We start from the raw sequence: 21,317 nt of genomic DNA, 5'->3' as shown, positions 1-21,317 counted from the left end.
TTCATAGACGGGAAACATAACAACACGCAATCCAAAATGAATGTGTCCTAACGATGAGTGTACTAATTACATCATATACCATGGTGCTTCTCCATAAAGGATTTTAAAAATCATTACGCCTAGCTTGAATTGAATCCTGGCCTCTACCGGAAGCCACTGTAACTCAAGAATTGCTGGAGTTACAGAATCAGACCTAGTAAATCAATCTATTAGCTGTATTTTGAACTATTTGAAGTCGTCTAATAGAAGCCTTGGAACAGCCAGAAAGAGCTAGGTTACAATAATCCATTCTTGATAGCATCAAAGCTTGTACCAACAGTTGGAATGCAGATTGGTCAAAGTATTTTCTAATAACTCTAAGCTTTTTGATTAAAAAAATATATTTTTTAATTACTAATACCAATCATTTCTATAGTGCTACTAGACATACACAGCACTGTACACATTATATGCAGGTACTTTCTCTGTCCCTAGAGGGTTCTCAATCTAAGCTTTTGTATCTGGAGCTAATGAGGGTTAAGTGACTTGCCCAAGGTCACGAGGAGATGAACTGGGAATTGAACCCAGGTCACCAGGGTTAAAACCCACTGCACTAACCATTAAGCTACTCCTCCACTCAAATTTATATGATTTTTCATAGTGAGGGTACTATCTACCTCAACCCCAAGAATTCTTGATGAAGTATCAGAAGAGAATTGGTTCTTTCCAGTAGTAAAACTATGAGGTCTCCATAAAAATTTGGATTTATCTTTATTTAGTTTAAAGTTGGTGAGATAAAACCCAACTCTCAATTAAGTTTAGGCAGTTAAGCATTATGTATGAATGAAGTTACAGAATACCATATATATGCCATTATTCCAGTTATTTATACTTTACCGAATATCCCCCAGTCCCGGAAGTGTACATCACAGGAGGCAGGCCTGGCACAGGAAGCAGCAGCGGTAGCGCAGAGAACTGGGTCCCGCATCTCCCATAGTAGTTTATTAATGCAAACTCAGAGGTTCAGGCCCAATCAGCTGCAAGCCGCATCTGACATCAAATCTTGTAGAGAGGGAGAAACAGAGATGGAAAATACTTAAAAAAAAAAAAAAAAAAACTACTTCCCAAATTTGCACTTTGTTATTAAGTACAAAAGTATAGATTAAATGTAACTCGTTAAAAGTAAAAAGTATTGCAAAAAAAAAAAAAAGTAACTTGTTATAAGCAAAAGTATTGCCAATTGTACTTAAGTATTGTAACAAAGTACAATACTTTGTTACTACCCATCTCTGGTGGTAACAGTGGCTAGCGTATCTAGAAAAGGATTGGACAAGTTCTGTAGGAAAAGTCCATAGTCTGTTATTGAGATGGACATAGGGGGAAGCCACTGCTTGCCTCGGAATTGGTAGCATGGAATGTTGCTACTATTTATTTATTTATTTATGTATTTATTTATTTATAGCATTTATATCCCACATTTTTCCACCCATGGGCAGGCCCAATGTGGCTTACATCATCTGCAAAAACATACATCAATTTGAAATTCTGAATGGAATGTTACTACTCTTTGGGTTTCTATATGGAATGTTGCTACTATTTGAGATTCTGAATGGAATGTTGCCACTCTTTGGGTTTCTATATGGAATGTTGCTACTCTTTGGATTTCTGCCAGGTACTTGTGACCTAGAATGGCCACTGTTGGAAGCAGGATACTGGGCTAGAGATGGACCATTAGTCTGACCCAGTATGGCTATTCTTATGTCATGTTCTTATATGTCAGGGGTAGGGTCTGATTGTTGAGGGATTATTGAGTGTTGGGGTTTCTTATTGAAAGGGGGGTTGATTGTTGGGGGAGGGTATTAATTTATTGTTGGGGCAGAATTGACCCTGTCAGGGATGGTGATATCATTGTGGAGTGGGGTGGGGTGGGGGGGGGGGGGGAGGATGATCACACCTGTTGAGGTCTCTCCTTCCCCTCATTCCCTCTCTTCCTTTCCTGAAGTTACTATTGAGGAAACTACACTTCTCCTTTCTTCCTCAAAATGTACCGCCTGTTCCTCTGATCCCATTCCCACCCACCTTCTTAATGCCATCTCTCCTGCTCTTATTCCTTTTATCTGTCACATTCTCAACCTCTCACTTTCCACTGCGACTGTCCCTGCTGCCTTTAAACATGCTGTGGTCACACCTCTCCTTAAGAAGCCTTCACTTGACCCTACTTGTCCCTCTAATTACCGACCCATCTCCCTCCTTCCTTTTCTCTCCAAATTACTTGAGCGTGCTGTTCACCGCTGCTGCCTTGATTTTCTCTCCTCACATGCTATTCTTGACCCACTACAATCTGGTTTTCGCCCTCTCCACTCAACCAAAACTGCGCTTACTAAAGTCTCCAATGACCTATTACTGGCTAAATCCAGAGGTCAATATTCCATCCTCATTCTTCTTGATCTTTCCGCTGCTTTTGACACTGTCGATCACAGCATACTTCTCTATACCCTGTCCTCACTTGGATTCCAGGGCTCTGTCCTTTCCTGGTTCTCTTCCTACCTGTCCCTCCGCACCTTTAGTGTTCACTCTGGTGGATCCTCTTCTACTTCTATCCCTCTGCCTGTCGGCGTACCTCAGGGTTCTGTTCTTGGTCCCCTCCTCTTTTCTATCTACACTTCTTCCCTTGGTTCATTAATCTCATCCCATGGCTTTTCCTACCATCTCTATGCTGATGACTCCCAAATCTACCTTTCTACCCCTGATATCTCACCTTGCATCCAAACCAAAGTTTCAGCGTGCTTGTCTGACATTGCTGTCTGGATGTCTCAAAGCCACCTGAAATTAAATATGACCAAAACCGAGCTTCTCATTTTCCCCCCCAAACCCACCTCCCCGCTCCCCCCGTTTTCTATTTCTGTTGATGGCTCTCTCATTCTCCCTGTCTCCTCAGCTCGAAACCTTGGGGTCATCTTTGACTCTTCTCTCTCCTTCTCTGCTCATATCCAGCAGATTGCCAAGACCTGTCGTTTCTTTCTTTACAACATCCGTAAAATCCGCCCCTTTCTTTCCAAGCACTCTACCAAAACACTCATCCACACCCTTGTCACCTCTCGTTTAGACTACTGCAATCTGCTTTTTGCTGGCCTCCCACTTAGTCACCTCTCCCCTCTCCAGTCGGTTCAAAACTCTGCTGCCCGTCTCATCTTCCGCCAGGGTCGCTTTACTCATACTACCCCTCTCCTCAAGACCCTTCACTGGCTCCCTATCCGTTTTCGCATCCTGTTCAAACTTCTTCTACTAACCTATAAATGTACTCACTCTGCTGCTCCCCAGTATCTCTCCACACTCGTCCTTCCCTACACCCCTTCCCGTGCACTCCGCTCCATGGATAAATCCTTCTTATCTGTTCCCTTCTCCACTACTGCCAACTCCAGACTTCGCGCCTTCTGTCTCGCTGCACCCTACGCCTGGAATAAACTTCCTGAGCCCCTACGTCTTGCCCCATCCTTGGCCACCTTTAAATCTAGACTGAAAGCCCACCTCTTTAACATTGCTTTTGACTCGTAACCACTTGTAACCACTCGCCTCCACCTACCCTCCTCTCCTCCTTCCTGTACACATTAATTGATTTGATTTGCTTACTTTATTTTTTTGTCTATTAGATTGTAAGCTCTTTGAGCAGGGACTGTCTTTCTTCTATGTTTGTGCAACGCTGCGTACACCTTGTAGCGCTATAGAAATGCTAAATAGTAGTAGTAACCTATAAATGTACTCACTCTGCTGCTCCCCAGTATCTCTCCACACTCGTCCTTCCCTACACCCCTTCCCGTGCACTCCGCTCCATGGATAAATCCTTCTCATCTGTTCCCTTCTCCACTACTGCCAACTCCAGACTTCGCGCCTTCTGTCTCGCTGCACCCTACGCCTGGAATAAACTTCCTGAGCCCCTACGTCTTGCCCCATCCTTGGCCACCTTTAAATCTAGACTGAAAGCCCACCTCTTTAACATTGCTTTTGACTCGTAACCACTTGTAACCACTCGCCTCCACCTTCCCTCCTCTCTTCCTTCCCGTTCACATTGATTTGATTTGCTTACTTTATTTATTTTTTGTCTATTAGATTGTAAGCTCTTTGAGCAGGGACTGTCTTTCTTCTATGTTTGTGCAGCGCTGCGTATGCCTTGTAGCGCTATAGAAATGCTAAATAGTAGTAGTAGTAGTCTCTTGTAACCAGAGCTAATATTGTGATGTCATAATGCCTCAGTCCACAAATAAGAGCCAACCTCATCAGTGATGTCACAATGGCTTGATTGTCCTATACTTGGCTCACATTACATAGCTCTTTGAGCAGGGACTGTCTTTCTTCTATGTTTGTGCAGCGCTGCGTATGCCTTGTAGCGCTATAGAAATGCTAAATAGTAGTAGTAGTAGTAGTAATATCATTGTTGAGGTTAATCAGACTGTTTAGAGGGATATCATTGGTGGTGGTGGTGGGGGGGGGGGGGGGGGGATGTGATTGGACCTGCTGGGAGGGGAAGATTGATTTTTGGGGAGGATGTGGTCAATGGCAGAGGTGTATTGCCATGGAACTTCAGCTGCCTGCAACAGTAATGGCAGTAGTGCTGCTGCACTTGGCACCTGCTTTTGTGATGGCAGTAAGAGCACCAGCACATTGGTAAGCATGACAACTAGTACACAGTAATGACCTCAAGCCTGCCCAGGGCGCTCCTACAGTGGCGTACCAAGGGGGGAGCAGTGAGGGCGGTCCGCCCCGGGTGCACACCGCTGGGGGGGGTGCTGCGCGTCTGTCGGCAACGCTCGTTCCCTGCTCCCTCTGCCCTGGAATGGGTTACTTCCTGTTCCGGGGCAGAGGGAGCAGGGAACGAGCGAAGTTGACAGGCGCGCGGCACCCCCCCAGCAGGTAAAGATGCACCCGGGGGGGGGGTGTCCGTCATTTCACCGGGGGGGGGGTCGCGCTGCACCCGGGGGGGGGGGGCGCATCAGCGATCCGCCCCGGGTGTCAGCCACCCTAGGAACGCCACTGCACTCCTAGTTCCCGCCTCAACCGGCATTAAGCAGCAAGCACTGGTTTTTTACCTTGCTTGCAGTTTTAATATGATTAGGGGCCCTTTTACTAAGGCATGCCTAAAAGTGGCCTGCCCTGGTATAGGCATGTGTTTTGGACGTGCGCAGGTCAAATTTTCAGTGTGCCTGGAAAAAAGGCTTTTTTTTGTGTGTGTGGCCGAAAATGGACGTCAGGCAAAATTAAAACAGCACATGTCCATTTTTGGCCTAAGACCTTACCACCATCCAGCAAACTTTTCCCTACCAGTATCAGACACCCTGGAAATTCTTGGAGTAACCATCGATCGAAATCTTACACTTGAAAGTCATGTGAAGAACACAACTAAGAAGATGTTCCACTCAATGTGGAAACTTAAAAGAGTAAAACCTTTCTTCCCAAGGGCCATTTTTCGCAACCTAGTACAGTCAATGGTACTGAGTCACCTCGATTACTGCAATGCACTCTATGCTGGCTGCAAAGAACAGATCATCAAGAAACTTCAAACAGCCCAGAACACTGCAGCCAGACTCATATTTGGAAAAACAAAATACGAAAGTGCAAAACCACTAAGAGAAAAGCTACACTGGCTGCCACTTAAAGAACGTATCGCATTCAAGATCTGCACATTAGTTCATAAAATCATTCACGGAGATGCCCCGGCCTACATGTCAGACCTTGTTGACTTACCACCAAGGAATGATAAAAGATCAGCTCGCACATTCCTTAATCTACACTTCCCCAGCTGTAAAGGACTGAAATACAAACTAACACATGCATCCAGCTTTTCATACACGGGCACGCAGTTATGGAACGCCTTACCACGTAAACTAAAAAACAACGAACTTTCACAAATCTCTGAAAACATATCTCTTCAATAAGGCATACCACAACATCGATCAATAATTGGAACTGTTCTAAATAATCTCTTCTTATGCCTATCATCCTATTCTCCATGTAACTCCAACTATAACTTTTTACCCTGGAATGGCGAATGCCATTACGAAACATTGTAAGCCACATTGAGCCTGCAAAAAGGTGGGAAAATGTGGGATACAAATGCAACAAATAAATAAAATAAGGTCTCATGCGCTAAGCGGGCGGTAAGCGGCCAGTGCGCATAAACTGCCAATTACCGTCGGGTAAGTGCCACACGGTAGAAAATATTTTCTACCCTGTGTTTTGGGCATGTATCAAAAATGGAATTACCACCCGGGTCACGCGGTAGCTGGGTGGTAATTCCAATTTGGCATGCATTGGACACGCGTAGGTGTCTACGCGCCTTAGTGTGGGTCCATGCTAATGTAAACTGTTTCATGCTGCTTAGTAAACATACCCCACTGATTTACTGTGGGTAGGTTAGTCTATTGCTAGTATAAAAATGCATCAGTCACTTAATTCTGATCTCATTTTCTTTCTTCACAGAGCAAGTATACTTGGATGAGTTATTTAAGCATGGTGGCCATCTTCCTTTTTGTGACTTTTTTTGAAATTGGGCCTGGACCAATTCCCTGGTTCATTGTTGCTGAGCTGTTCGGTCAAGGGCCACGCCCTGCAGCGATGGCAGTAGCTGGGTGCTGCAACTGGACTTGTAACTTCATCATTGGAATGTGTTTCCAGTACATAGCTGTAAGAGAATTATATTGCAACTTATCTGTTAGTGATACATCAAAAACAGTACATAATGTATTACCTAGGGCTGGCTGAACCATGAGGTAAACCAGGCAGGCGCCTAGGGCAGAACAGTCGGGGGGGGGGGGGGTAGTGAATGGCATAAAATGAAGTCATCCATGTCACTGTTCCACTCTGTTCCTCGAACCTGGCCAGTGATTTTCACTCTTTCAAAAAGTACAAAGACCAGGGGACACTCATTGAAATTACCTGGAAATACTTTTATAAAACAAATGAGAGGAAATATTTTTCACTCAAAGAATAGCTAAGCTCTGGAGCTCATTGCCAGAGGATGTGGTAACAGTGGCTAGCATATCTGGGTTTAAAAAAAGGTTTGGACAAGTTCCTGGAGGAAAAGTCCATAGTCTGCAATTGAGATGGACTTGGGGGAAGCCACTGCTTGCCCTGGGATTGGTAGCATGGAATCTTTCTACTATTTGGGATTCTATATGAAGGAATAGGGGAAACCAAAAAACCACTTCCCAGAATATGAATATATATATATATATATATATATATATATATATATATACTAGTAAAACATGCCCGTTTCTTGCAGCAATGAAACGGGCGCTAGCATGGTTTCCTTCCGGACCTCCCCCCCATCACTACTCACCCCGTCGGTGATGGCGTTCATCCGCCATTGTTGCGGACCTCGGCACCACCTTCAATGTGCTGACATAGCTCCGCCCTCGACGTCATCACGTTTGACGCGAGGGCAGGGTCCCAGCACAGTGTTTTCAGTGGCTTCACCACCACGAAGGCTTCAAACAGGAAGGAAGTGCCCGGAGGACCTGACAGTGACGTCAGTGTCCTCAGAACGTTGAGGGTGAGTTTTATTATATATATATATATATATATATATATATATATATATATATATACACGATTTGAGATTCTGCCAGGTACAGGTGACCTGGTTTTGGCCACTGTTGGAGGCAGGATACTGGGCTAGGTGGATCATTGGTCTGACCCAGTATGGCTATTCTTATGTCCTAATCTTCATTGTAAGAACCTATAATGAACATTAGAACACAAGAATAGCCATTAGAACAACTTTCTCAAGGAGTGAGTCCCCAGTTTGTTCTGTTCTTGTAGTGGGATTAGAACACAAGTTCTTTATCGCCTTTCAAAAGAATTGAGGACTCGCTCTTCAAGAAAGCTGTTATGGCAAAAACCACTGGCCAGGTCAGATGAGCGAAATGGAGGATATGGACTATTTCATTTTTGTTTTGATTTCCTTTATTTCAGAGAACTTCCTTTTCATCCTTAGAAAAATTGCTCAGATATACAGGTATATATATATTAGTTTCTGATATATTGTTTGGATGGTCCCGGAGAGGTCATCACTTTTGGCGACCTCCCTGATTTTGTTCTTCTTCTGTCAAGCACATTCATTTTACATGGTTATGGGAGGGTTCACTTACATTTCAGACTAGCAATGCAAATTAGAACTTTATCTTCTAATTTGCTTTTTTTGTTTCAGAAATAGTTGAAAAATTAATTTAAGATGGAAACTATGGGGTCCTTTTACCAAACACCGGTAAAAGGAGTCCTGCAGTGGCATCAGCACGTGGATTTGCCATGCGCCAAGGTCCCCTTTTACCACCCTAGAAGACCCTTTAAAACTTGTCATACAGCCATTTCCAGGGGGAGCCCTTACTGCCTCCTACTTAGGAGGCGGTAGGAGATCTGGCAGTAGGCTGGTGCTGCCTAATTACTGCCGAGCACATCCCCTGCGCTAGAAAATACAAAAGTATTTTCTAGCAATCTAATCGCTGCACACTGGAAGCCTGAACTACCACCGAGCTCCTGAGCAAGCCTGGCAGTAGGGCCGATTTGGCGCATGGCGATACAACGGTACAGCTACCACTGCTTCGCAAAAGGGCCCCTTATATGATTTATTTTGTCATTGTCAACTGAGTTAATATCTTTTGCTAGTAAAAAAAGGCCCGTTTTAGACACAAATGAAACGGGCACTAGCAAGGTTTTCCTCAGAGTGTGTTTGTTTGAGAGAATGTGTGTGACAGTCACTGTGTGAGGGAGAGTGAATGTGCGAGTGTGTGTGTGAGAGAGACTAGGTGTGAGTGTGTCTGTGAGAGAGTGTGTGTATAAGAATGAGAGTGTGTCCCAGGGCCCCCCCCTCTCTCTTTCTCCCTCCCTGTTCCAGGGTCCTTGTCCCTCCTCCCTCCCTCCCAGTTCCAGGGTCCCCCTTCCCAGTTCCAGAGTTGTCATCCCCCCTCCCTCCGAGTGCCATGGTCATCCCCTCCCTCCCTCTGACTTTCAGGGTCTCCTCCGTCTGAGTTTCAGGGTCTCCCCTCTCCTTCATCCGGGTTTCAGGGTCTCCCCCCTCCCGGCCATTTGCGCGTGAAGGGCTCAAGGCAGCACAGGAGAGAGCGGCTCATGAGCGAGGGAGTCTTCCTCTGCTCCCTCCTGCTCAGTATTTGCTGCACCACCCATCCCGCAGCCGCCCGGTGAGCTCCGCACGCTGGAACCTGCTTATTGTGCGTGTGACCGTGAGGGTTTGGAGGCAGCGCTGCTGTTCAGGTGGCCGGCGGGAGGTCAAGCAAGCAAAGCTGTTTTAATCTGCTTTTCTGGGGGGGGGGGGGGGGGGTTGGTTTTTGTCCTTTTTCTTAGCTTTTATTTTCCATGAAGCTGCCTGGGCCCGCACTGCTGTTGCTTGGGCTCTCTGGATGATGTCATCCGAGGCTTCAGTCCCAGGCACAGCCAATCAGAATGGAGGCACGGGCCCAGGCAGCTTCATGGAATGTTCATGGTGCAAATTATTATATAGGATGTTAAACCATTTTGAACCCAAAAGGACTAAGGGGCCCTTTTACAAAAGCAAGGGAGGGCTAACGCACAGGTAGCGTGTGCACCCAGTGGAAATTCAGATTTTGGCACACGCCAAATCCCGCGGTAGAAAATCATTTTGTTTTCAACTGCGAGGGGGGCAGCAGCGCACCCACATTGGCACACACTGCATGGTTATCACGTGGGTAGTGCGTGAGCCCTTACCGCTAGGTTAATGGGTGACAGTAAAGTCTCAGGGCATAAATAGGTGTGCATTAGTTTTAATATTAGTACAGGTCCATTTCCTGGCATATTAAAAAAGAACCTTTTTCTTACCTGCAGTATAAAAGTGCCCAGCACACGCCTAAAAGATGTGCCCACACTACCGCTGGCCACTTTTTAGTGCAGCTTTGTAAAAGGACCCCTAGATGAGCTATTTAAAAAAAAAGCATATTTTTGGAATATGCTTTTGTTTGCGAACGAATAATGTAAAAATTTAGAGACAAATAAAGAAGTGATGAAACATTAGTCACAATGACAAATGCTCAGAAGCAGTGGTATATTTTTTTATCCTTTAGGAGTGAAGGAGTAGCCTAGTGGTTAGTGCAGTGGACTTTGATCCTGGGGAACTAAGTTCAGTTCCCACTGCAGCTCCTTGTGACTCTGGGCAAGTCACTTAACCCTCCATTGCCCCTGGTACAAAATAAGTACCTGTATATATGTAAACCGCTTTGAATGTGGTTGCAAAAACCTCAGAAAGGCAGTATATCAAGTCCCATTTCCCTTTTTTGTTTCTGCTATAGTGTTGTACTTTAGTATTGAAAATGTTTGGTTTATGAATGATTAAACTTTGAAATAAATCTTTTTAAAAATTACATACATTTAAGACAAACCACTCTATGTCATTAAAAATATTTCTCTGTTTTGTCTTTCCCTCCGGCAGAAATTGTGTGGATCCTATGTGTTTCTCATCTTTGCAGTTCTGCTCCTTGGTTTTACCCTGTTTACGTACTTCAAAGTCCCAGAAACAAAAGGAAAATCCTTTGAGCAAATTTCTGCTGAATTCCGTCGGAGGAGGCAGTCTCCACGCACACTCAAAACTGCAACTGAAATGGAATACCTTGGAAGTAGCACAGATGCTTAAACTGTCATGCAAGGTCAAGCTTACAGATAATATGTTTAAGAAAAACAAAAGTATATACACGTATACAGCAAAGAGGGTCTCATTTACATGCCATCCTATGAAATGTTACGATATAATGAACAAGCTTTACGTCGCCAGACTTTTACTTCCAATATCACTGAAGTCCCAGGGAAATGCATCAGTGGTTGTACATCTACTTAAGGGTTATAGCCTTCGGACTTTAAATCCAGGAAATACCACAAGTACGCTGTAAGGAAAGGAAGGACGAAGGTGATGTTACATATTCAGGTAGTTCACTTGTAACAAACATCAGTGTTTAACATAGACATGTCAAATTGAAAATGCATTTGTTTTGTGGCAAAGATAAGAATTTCAGTTGGGATATCAATTCCAAAAGTGTTCATTAAAAAAAAACTTGCCTTTTTTTTTTGGGGGGGGGGGGGGTAATTTTCTCTTAAGTCTCCTCATGAACTTCCAGTTTGGTCAGTGCGAGTCTCAAGCAGTGCCATGAGCTTTCCATCACAAACTATCCAGAGATTTTGCACACTTAAACACACTTGTCATCTGCTACAAAAGACAGTGACTCTCTGTGGAACCAAAGTACATGTGAACCAAAATCTGACACGTGACACTAGGCGTTACCATTGTAAAGTGGCTAAATCTATTCTTTTCTGCTTTCAGAAAAGTCAGTGCTTCCTGTATAGCCTCCAGATCCTCAGTTGGCTCAAGAACTAGAAACAGGAATCAAACCAGGAATCCTGCATGGGACTGACATTGCCAGTAGGCCTTTCTAAAGGCTTAAGATTTGCACTGAGCTAGGGTTTACTTGCTATTGTATGGATCCTCAGGAGCTTAGCCGAGATTGGATAACAGAGCCGGTAGTGGGAGGCGGGGCTGGTGGTTGGGAGGAGGGGATAGTGCTGGGCAGACTTGTAGGGACTGTGCCCTGAAAAAGACAGGTACAAATCAAGGTAAGGTATACACAAAAAAGTGGCACATTTCTTGGGCATACTGGATGGACCGTGCAGGTCTTTTTCTGCCGTCATCTACTATGTTACTTGAGGGTTGCACTTAAAAGTAGAGGGTTCCAGACTCCTGTATTCACCAGTATTAGTCACAGCAGAGGAGCAGAAGCAACAATGATACACCAAGAAAGGAGCATTAAGAAACGAAATGTAGAAATCTCTTTGGTGCTTTTGTCTGACAAACATTAACTCACCAAGAAAATGGAAAATTGTTAAGTGACTGACCCCAGGGTTTGGCCACTTGTTTCTTGGCATTTAAAAAAATATATATTATTGCAACAATAATTTTGGACTGGTGATGTGTAACTAGTTTCTTATCAGAGATTCATGCCTGCGTTGTGCTATTCCTTGTCTTCATAAATTAAATTAACCAGAGACTACCCGAGTTCAATTCCTGGCTCAGGAATTCTGGTTCCAGGGCTTGCTGTGGCTGCGGGACAGCTTTCACACCAGTGGGGAGGGGGAGGAAGGGGAACAAGTCTCAATCATCATTCAAAGGTAACATGTAGGGCTGAATTGAGGGCTCATGAATAGAGCTGTGCATTTGTTTGAAACATTTCCCATGTCATGTTTATCCACTGAAATAGGAAACCAACCCCACCCCCAAAAAAAAAAAAATTCAGTAGAGGTCCTTTCAATTAGGGATGGTGCATGGCACAGTCTTTTGTTTAATTTTCTATCCCTGCTTGTCCAAAGCGGTTCACCTAATTACCGTATTTTTCGGACTTATAAGACGCACCTAGGTTTTAGAGGAGGGAAATAGGAAAAAAAAAATTGCTTTTTCCCTCCTTTAAAACCTAGGTGCTCCGGTGCGTCTTGTCCGAATCCCTCCCTCCAAGTTCGGGATCGCCCTCAGGGTTACCTCCTTCCCCCTCCCCGGCCCTGTCACCACCTCTCCCCTTACGCGATCTTCCCTGGTGGTCTAGTGACGTCGGGGCAGGAAAGAGCCCCCTCTTTCCTGCCCAGTGCGCTGCTCTCCATCCTCCTGTATGCATTGCTGCCTGACGGTCTCGGCGAGATTCAAAATGGCCGCCGAGAATTGAAGTCTTGGCGGCCATTTTGAATCTCGCCGAGACCGTCAGGCAGCAATGCATACAGGAGGATGGAGAGCAGCGCGCTGGGCAGGGAAGATGGGGCTCTTTCCTGCCCCGACGTCACTAGACCACCAGGGAAGATCGCGTGAGTAGGGAGAAGTGGTGACAGGGCCGGGGGGAGGGCGATCCCAAACTCGGAGGGAGGGAGGGCGGCCAGCCAGCCAAATCTCTTCCTTCGGACTATAAGACGCACCCCCCATTTTCCTCCCAAATTTGGGGGGATAAAAGTGCGTCTTATAGTCCGAAAAATACGGTACATTCATAAAATGAACAAATACCTAAAACAAGCAGGACCTCAGCTACATATGTAAGGTATGTTCAATGTGTGTAGATGTTGCTAAGGTTTTGTTTAATGTATGTAGTTGAGGTTTCCTATGTTTCTTCATTATGTTTTATTTCATTTAGGCTTCTATTTACTATGAGGCATATTTTCAAAGCACTTAGGGGTCATTTTACTAAGTTGCACTAGCAGCTTCTGCGCGGCCTTGCCAACATAGCCCGTTCAAAGTGAATGGGCTGTGTCGGTGGTAGTAGCTTAGTAAACCCCAGCGTTCGACTTACAAAGTTCCACAGGTTACTACAGGGGCTCATTTGCAAAGTACTTAGATTTACGGTTATTATGCAACTTTGTAAGTCTAAGTGCTTTGAAAATACACCTGTATGTAACTTTGTAAGTCTAAGGGGGTCTCGCAGTAGAAATCAGCTGGTGGTAAATGCTGAGACGCCCGTTATATTCCGATGTGTGTCTCGGCATTTACTGTCAGCTGATTTCAACCACGAGCTAAAAACGCTACCACGGTTTAGTAAAAGACCCCTTAAAATGCTTTGAAAATGAGCCCCTCTCTCTCTTCATTAGGTTGTGTTTCGGCATTTTAGCATGTTAACTCAGTTTTCTCAGCAACCGCTCTGAATTTCAACAAGAAATCTTACGTACTTCTATTAAACAACATTTAATTATCTTAAGCTATGTTGATGTTACAGACATGTTAGCATTACTACCTAGTGATTTTTGCATGTTAAAAATGTTTGAGCTAAAACACAGTAAAATAATGTCATTCAAACGATACAATTAACGCGTCAGAATTTCGCAGTCTCTGTGAATGCTAAAAGTGTCCACCCCCAGCTTCAACACAGGTCTTCAGTTGCTTTGGGAAGTTAACAGCCTTGTCGATTGGTCTCTGTGTCAGGCTGTCGCAGCTCATCTGCCAACACCTTGCCCATGATTGCCATTCCGATCCAAAATGCTTTTAAAAAGAAATTAGCTGTAAATGATCATATTACCAAATACAAATTATTCAAATGATTATTTGCAAAAGTCTATGTCACTGTGACATCACTAACAGTATGCTCGTACCCTGGGGGATTTTTTCCCCCCCCAAATAATGGTAGTTTTACAGTGCAAACATTTTTGAATGTGTGAAAATCACTGGGTGGTCATGCTAAAAAGTCTGTAACTTCACCAAGTTTAAAGATAATCTCATTCCACTCAAGCACATAGACATAGGTAGTAAAAACAACTAAAACTGTAAAATTTCACTTTGAAATTCCAGGCGGTTGCTGAGAAAACAGCAATAAAACTAGAGGGTTACTTTTTTTTTTTGCCACACCCTGTAAATCAGCGTACCTACAAATTTGTCTCATGCATATTTATTACTCAAATTCCCAGGAAAACGATAAACTTTATATTTAAAAAAATTTGCAGTGAAAGTGCTCAGAAACCAGTGTGACTCGTGAAACTCACATTTCTTTAAGGTAATATTAAGGTGATAGTCAGGCTCAGTCAAGTAACAATAGTATTTCCTTTGATAGAACCACTTATCTGATTAATCCATGTTGCCTTCAGGTTTGTGCAGTCTGCGGTGATAGATATGGTGTATAATATATCAAATCTTCTTATTCCACCCCATATTTATTAGGAATATCCTGAAACCTGAATGGATTGTTGCCCACACAGAAGTTGTGTACCCCAAGATCAATCAAATAATTAGAGTGACATCTGACGTACAGGCTTATGTGGTCTCAGATTCTCATGTGCACCAACATATTCTCTGTTCATCCTTATAAATAGTGTCACATTCTACAAAGGTTCCCCGACACCTAACTACAAATTTTGGAAGATCTATCTTGCAGCCTTTTGATTACAATTGTGATAGTACAAACTGGCTGGCTGTAGCTACGTATAGCATATGTATTGTAGAAAAGTATTTTTAGTGTCTATTTCATTGCTGAAAAACTTTGCTGTTGTTCCTAATTTATTATAGTTTTTTGTATGTTAACTATATTTTTTATGCTTTACCCCAAAAAAATATTTTAATCCTATAAAAATTTTGCAAAAAGCCATTGTCCATTTACGTTCTTGAGACATTATCTCCAGATGCTGGAAAAGTAAGAGAAGGTAACCAAAAACCATATATTAGTAAATAAATGGCATTTTGGCTGTTTTTGGATCGTAGTGATTGCTTGTGAGGGGTACAGAAGTGAACAATAGTTCTCAGAATGTTCTACACTACCACATTACACCTGTGCAAGGCCCTTGACTTGGGGTATCATTTCTTAAATACAGTATTTTCTCCTGAACCAGCCAGGCCCAATGAACTGGTAGTTAACACCCAAAAACTGCTATTCCCTCTAATTATTGCTCTGAAATAAAATCACTTTTTTATATTTCCACTTCTCGAGTCAATTTTGAGCTATAGAGCTCAGCAGCTTTTTAAACACTGGATATCCAGTGCCAGCATATGATCATGGCTGATGCAGACTCTCTGGATAGTCACATATTTTTAACTGTATAGCTGTCTGAATAGCAGTCTCAAGATCACTGCTATCTAAACAGCAGTGCTGCTTGCTGCTATATCTGGATATTCAATCCAGCCACAATATGGATACTGGTTCTGAATATCAAGATTATGTTTTTAAACTGCCATGGCCAGTATTTAAGAAAATGTCTGACCCACAGATGCCAAGTTACCCGGTTCCAGGCTAGAGACCTTTTGGCCAGTCCTGTTTTTGGACATACATTCCAAAGCACTGTGAGAGTTGTAGTGCCTGATCCTATCAATTGAAATCAGTGCTGCAAGTCCCTAATGCACCAAGATGGGATTGGTCAGAGCACCAGGACTGTCCTACAATCTCCAGGTAACCACAGCAACTGAAGATTAGGTCTTGTAATTAGAGCAGCTAAAATGAATTAACAGAATAGGGGTATTGAAAGGGATATTGAAATTGCGGATAGAGGCACATTGTTACTCTGAGGCAGGGTTGTCCAACCTCGATCCACACGGGTCACAATCCAGTCAGGTTTTCAAAACAAAGCCCCTGAAAACCCAATCTGGAGAGGGCCAAGGTTGGACACCTCTGGTCTGAGGGATCCATCAAGTCAAGGGGTTCTCAACCCAGTCAGGGTTTCAAGATACCCACAATGAATATGCACGAGATAGATTTGAATAGAATACAGGTAGTGCATACAAATTTATCTCATGCATATTCATTCTGGAAATCCTGAAAACCTGACTGGTTAGGTGGGTCTCGAGGACTGGATTGACCACCCTTGATTTAGTCCCTCTCTCTAAAGTCTGTGAGGCCAAATTCACTAATGCTGTTCTCGCATTCTGTATCCATGGGAAAAGACCTTGATTAAATTTGCTAAATACTTTTTATTAATATATTTTTCATGGTAGGCAAACATGTTTTACACACAGACATTTTTAGGGGCCTTTTTACTAAGTCACGCTATAAAGTGGCTGGCACTGTTGTTAGTGCATGGGGTTTCCAGTGTGTTGCGGTCACGTTTAGCACAGCTGTAAAATGGCTGCAATTTGGTTTGTGCCATTAATGGCCACACGCTAATTTCCCAATTAGCATGTGGCCATTACTTCATGAGACCTTACTGCCACCTATTTTGTAGGTGCTAAGGGATCGTGCGCTAATCAGGTAGCGCACGGCAATTTGCCTGCACTACCCGATCAGCGCAGGGCATGCTTACTCTCTACCGCCATACATGCCTCCACGATAAAAAATATTTGATATTTTTAGTATGGGAGTGGTACGCTGCGATCCAAGAACTACCGCTGGATGCCTGAGCATGTCCCATTGTAGTGCCTTTTCAGTGCACTGTAAGCACACAATCATGCTTACCACCGCTTAGTAAAAGGGCCCCTTAGGCTTTAAATATGAGCAAAGTATATTAGTGTTAGCATTTTTCCTGTATTATTCTTTTTACACGGGTTCAGTGGCGTAGCCACAGGTGGGCCCTGCTCAGGCCCACCCAACAGTAGCACACGTTTAGTGGTAGCTGGTGTGGATCCCAAGCTCCAACAGTTGAAGTCTTCCCCCTGATGGTGACAAAAATGCTACTCTCCACGCTACCGGTACCTGCACATGCTAAGTTTTCAGCGCATGCCTGCTGCAGATGGCCAAGGTGGAAAGAAGCATTTTCTCACCAGCTGAGATATTTTGTTTGGTGGTGGTGTTGGGGGGGGGGGGGGGGGGGGGAGAACATTTGGTGCCCACCCAGTTCTTGCCTAGGCCCAGGGACGTATCTGAGGTTTGGCGGTAGGGGGGGCAGGGGCTAGAGTGAGGGGGCACATTATAGCCCCCCCCTGCCGCCGTCACCTACCCCGCCGAGGTCCGCTTCCTCCGGTCCAGTGCCTTTAAAAATGTTACTTCAGCTGGCGGGGGACGTCACGGCCAGACTCAGTCCGAAACTGGAAGGGATGCAGGCAGGCAGTTTTCAATAGCACGAGGATGGAAGAAGAACTTAAAACAAGACCTCGGCTGGGCTGGCGGGGGACCCTCGGCGAGGGTAGGTGACGGCGGTAGGCGGGGGAGGGTTGACAGCGGTAGGGGGGTCTAGGGCGAAATCTGCGGGGGCCCAGGCCCCTGTGGCCCCATGCAGATACGCCCCTGCCTAGGCCCACCCAAAATCTGTTTTCTGGCTACGCCCCTGCACAGGTTATTGTATTCACAAGAGATGTACAGATCAGAAAATAAATATATTAATATACGTATATCTAAGCTGTGGCAGATGACTCTTGTCAGTTTTCACATGTGTGTGTGTATGTATGTGTGTGTGTATGCATGTGCTTTGCAGGAAGGATAATTAAAGGTAAGGTAATCTAGCTTTTAGATCAAATGCAGGCATTACTCATCATGTTCCTTTGCATGATCTGGACAGTGAGTAAAGGTTCTGTTTTCATTGTTCCCTGGATCCCTCATGCTTGAGTGACTGACAGGCTCATTTTCAAAGCACTTAGCCTCCCAAAGTTCCATACTTAGCCTCCCAAAGTGCTTTGAAAATATGCCTCTATGTAGCCTAATGGTTTATGCAGTAGGCTGAGAACCAGGGGAACCAAGTTCCATTCCCACTGCAGCTCCTTATGATTCTAAGCAAGTCACTTAGGGCTTCTTTTGCAAAGCCACGCTGCCGATTCTCAGCGTGGCAAATGAAAGGAAGTCCATTCAGTTCATATATTTTTATTACATTTGTACCCCGCGCTTTCCCACTCATGGCAGGCTATGGAGGGTTAAGTGACTTGCCCAGAGTCACAAGGAGCTGCCTGTGCCGGGAATCAAACTCAGTTCCTCAGGACCAAAGTCCACCACCCTAACCACTAGGCCACTCCTCCACTCATATAGGCTTCCTCTCATTTGTCGCGGGGTAACTGCTAGTGCAGCTTTGTAAAAAGCCCTTAACGTTCCATTGCCCCTGGTACAAAAAGCTTAGACTGCAAGCCCACTAGGGACAGAGAAATTAAAACATGTAAACCGCACTTTGGTTCTACCACAGAAAGATGGCATACCAAATCCATTACCCTTACAGCTGAAGCTACAAAGCTGCACCCTCAAAGCAGAAGCCAGCGAATAGTTATCCTTGGGGATGGGCACCGAGAAAATTTTGTATAATTTTTGTTTGGAATTTTTTTCATTTCCAACAAATGTCATTAATAGTATCTTTAAAAATTAATCTTTAAAAAAAAAAAGTTGCCCTCTTTCCTGATAGGTTACACATGACAATGGGTTCATGCATGCACCATAGTTTCTGCATGTGCCCTAGGGGGAAAAGAGTGCACACTAACCCCCAAATTCTATGTAACTAAAAATTGTGCATTTCTGCTCCCAATTAAATTGAATGAGCTAATTAGCACCAATAATTGAGTGTTATCAATTATTGGTGCTAACTGGCATTAAAATTTATGCATGTAAATTTTATGCATGGATCTGAAAATTAGGTGCCGGGAAAAATCTGCACTAAGTGCAATTCTGTAAAGGGCTCTCTAGGCTGAGCATCCTTTATAGAATAGCGCTTACCCCAGGGTTCTACATTTGTTGAATTTGCAATAATAATTTCAAAATGATAAAAGCTGGGATCTGGTTATCACAGTCATTTGTCTAACACAAGAAAAAGGTACCTGGCAAGATCCTAGAACAGTAAAACAGATTTTATACTGCTCATCCTAGAGAAAAAGCAGTGGAGTTTCCCATGTCCGTCTTAATAATGTCTTATGAACGTTTCCTTTAGGAAATTAGCCAAAACTTTTTTTTTAAACCCTGCTAAGCTAACTACTTTTACCACATTCTGTGGCAACAAATTCCAGAGTTTAATTACATGTTGAGTGAAGAAATATTTTCTCTGGTTTGTTTTAAATTTACTACTTAGTAGCTTCATTGCGTGCCCCCTAGGCATAGTATTTTTGGACCAGCATAGGGTGTTTTCTTAATTGGAGACCAAATGCTGGCCCAGTGGGTTCTATCAGTGGCATGTCCCTGTGCCTATTGTCCAGAGGGATGGGCTGTAACTTGAAATGACTGGCATCTGCTAGTAATAGTACACCACCTTCTAAAAAGTGCGTGCTATGTGCGTGTAGTGTCTGCACTGCTAAATCCTCTTTTTAACAGCCTCTTCTGTTCTCTTCTTTCCAGCCTTATTTCAACAATATATATGTTACAGTTTAATTATTAAAGTGAAGAAAACAAAGTCATTAGGTAACAGAGCACAGAAGGTTGTACTTTGGAAGGCCAGCCAGTTCATTTATCCATTAATAACAGGTGGAACTGTGCACTGTCAGCAACCCCCCCCCCCCCCCCCCACCTCCAATACCCTAATGCACTGAATCTAGTACCATGAGTCATTTTTCTTGTGTTAGACAAATGACTGTGATAACCAGAGCCCAGCTTTCTGCAGTATCATTTTGAAATTATTATTGCAAATTCAACAAATTCAATTAAAGTGTTAAGTAGGAGATATTTCCTGTCAAAGCCTTTTTTTTCTGCTAAGAGCGTGATGCCGCTGTGGAGCACATCATGCTGTTAGCATATGTCCTTATTTAATTATTCAAACAAAAATAGCAGACACCAAGAAACTACGTAAAGCACTATAAGAAAAAAAGTGTGTGGTACGCAATACTTCATACAGCACCACACAGACTTCTGGGTGGTCAGAGGAGTCTCTCTTAGGACCCACATGGTGGGCCTGCTGCACCCGAAATGGGCCTGCGGCTTCTGGCAAAGATAAGGCAGAGGGGATCCACATCTCCAAAAAGGCCCTCAGACCACGATCTAAGATGGTTTTGGGTAAGCCTATAAACCAGAGATTATTACGTATTGAGCGGTTCTCCAAATCCTCCAGTCTGTTTTCCGGTTTACCGAGTCATAAGTATATAAGTATTGCCATACTAGGAAAGACCAAAAGGTCTATCAAGCCCAGCATCCTGTTTCCAACAGTGGCCAATCCAGATCACAAATACCGGGCAAGATCCCAAAAAAGTACAAAACATTCTATGCTGCTTATCCCAGAAACAGTGGATTTTCCCCAAGTCCATTTAATAACGGTCTATGGGCTTTTCCTTTAGGAAGCCGGCCAAACCTTTTTTAAACACCGCTAAGCTAACCGCCTTTACCACATTCTCTGGCAACGAATTCCAGAGTTTAATTACACCTTGCATGAAGCAAAATTTTCTGATTCGTTTTAAATTTACTACTTTGTAGCTTCATCGAATGCCCCTAGTCCTAGTATTTTTGGAAAGCGTAAACAGAAGCTTCACATCTACCCGTTCCACTCCACTCATTATTTTATAGACCTCTATCATATCTCCCCTCAGCCACCTTTTCTCCAAGCTGAAGAGCACTAGCCGCTTCAGCCTTTCCTCATAGGGAAGTCGTCCCATCCCCTTTATATATTTGGAGTGGAGGAGTAGCCTAGTGGTTAGTGCAGTGGACTTCGATCCTGGGGAACTGAGTTCAATTCCCACTGCAGCTCCTTGTGACAGCCTAGCAAGGTGGGGGTGGGTAGGAGGTATGCATGGGTACATCAAAGCATTTCATTTCATTGATAGTCTAACAGGATGGATGTGGGTAGTTGAGAGGAGAGTGATAAACAGAGAAATACAACTTTATGGTTTATAATGGGCTAGAAAACCCAGATCCTTGTTAAGTCCTGTCTGTTGGGTGTCAAAATATTCAATCATTCTGACTTCAAAGGTCTTATGTTCCTGTATTGTTTTAAAGTTACCTTTCAGGATTCTTACTGTGAAATCACTGGTGCAGTGTCCTGGTCCTGTAAAGTGT

At 43.8% G+C, this 21,317-nt stretch overlaps 1 protein-coding gene across 1 annotated transcript in view; it reads left to right on the top strand.

The window, feature by feature from the left end:
* Positions 1-11,539, top strand: part of SLC2A2 (solute carrier family 2 member 2) — a 75,545-nt gene extending 64,006 nt beyond the window's left edge. The window contains exons 10-11 of the mRNA XM_030216915.1: positions 6,454-6,657; positions 10,436-11,539. Coding sequence (XP_030072775.1) covers positions 6,454-6,657; positions 10,436-10,636 — 405 coding nt within the window. The 3' untranslated portion in view covers positions 10,637-11,539. The remainder of the gene's footprint in view (positions 1-6,453; positions 6,658-10,435) is intronic.
* The last annotated feature ends 9,778 nt before the right edge of the window (positions 11,540-21,317 follow it).

Source organism: Microcaecilia unicolor, chromosome 10 (assembly GCF_901765095.1).
Source record: "Microcaecilia unicolor chromosome 10, aMicUni1.1, whole genome shotgun sequence".
In the NCBI taxonomy this organism is placed as follows: domain Eukaryota; kingdom Metazoa; phylum Chordata; class Amphibia; order Gymnophiona; family Siphonopidae; genus Microcaecilia; species Microcaecilia unicolor.
The sequence above is the reverse complement of the archived record's forward strand: the minus strand, read 5'-3'. Positions and strand labels throughout refer to the sequence as shown.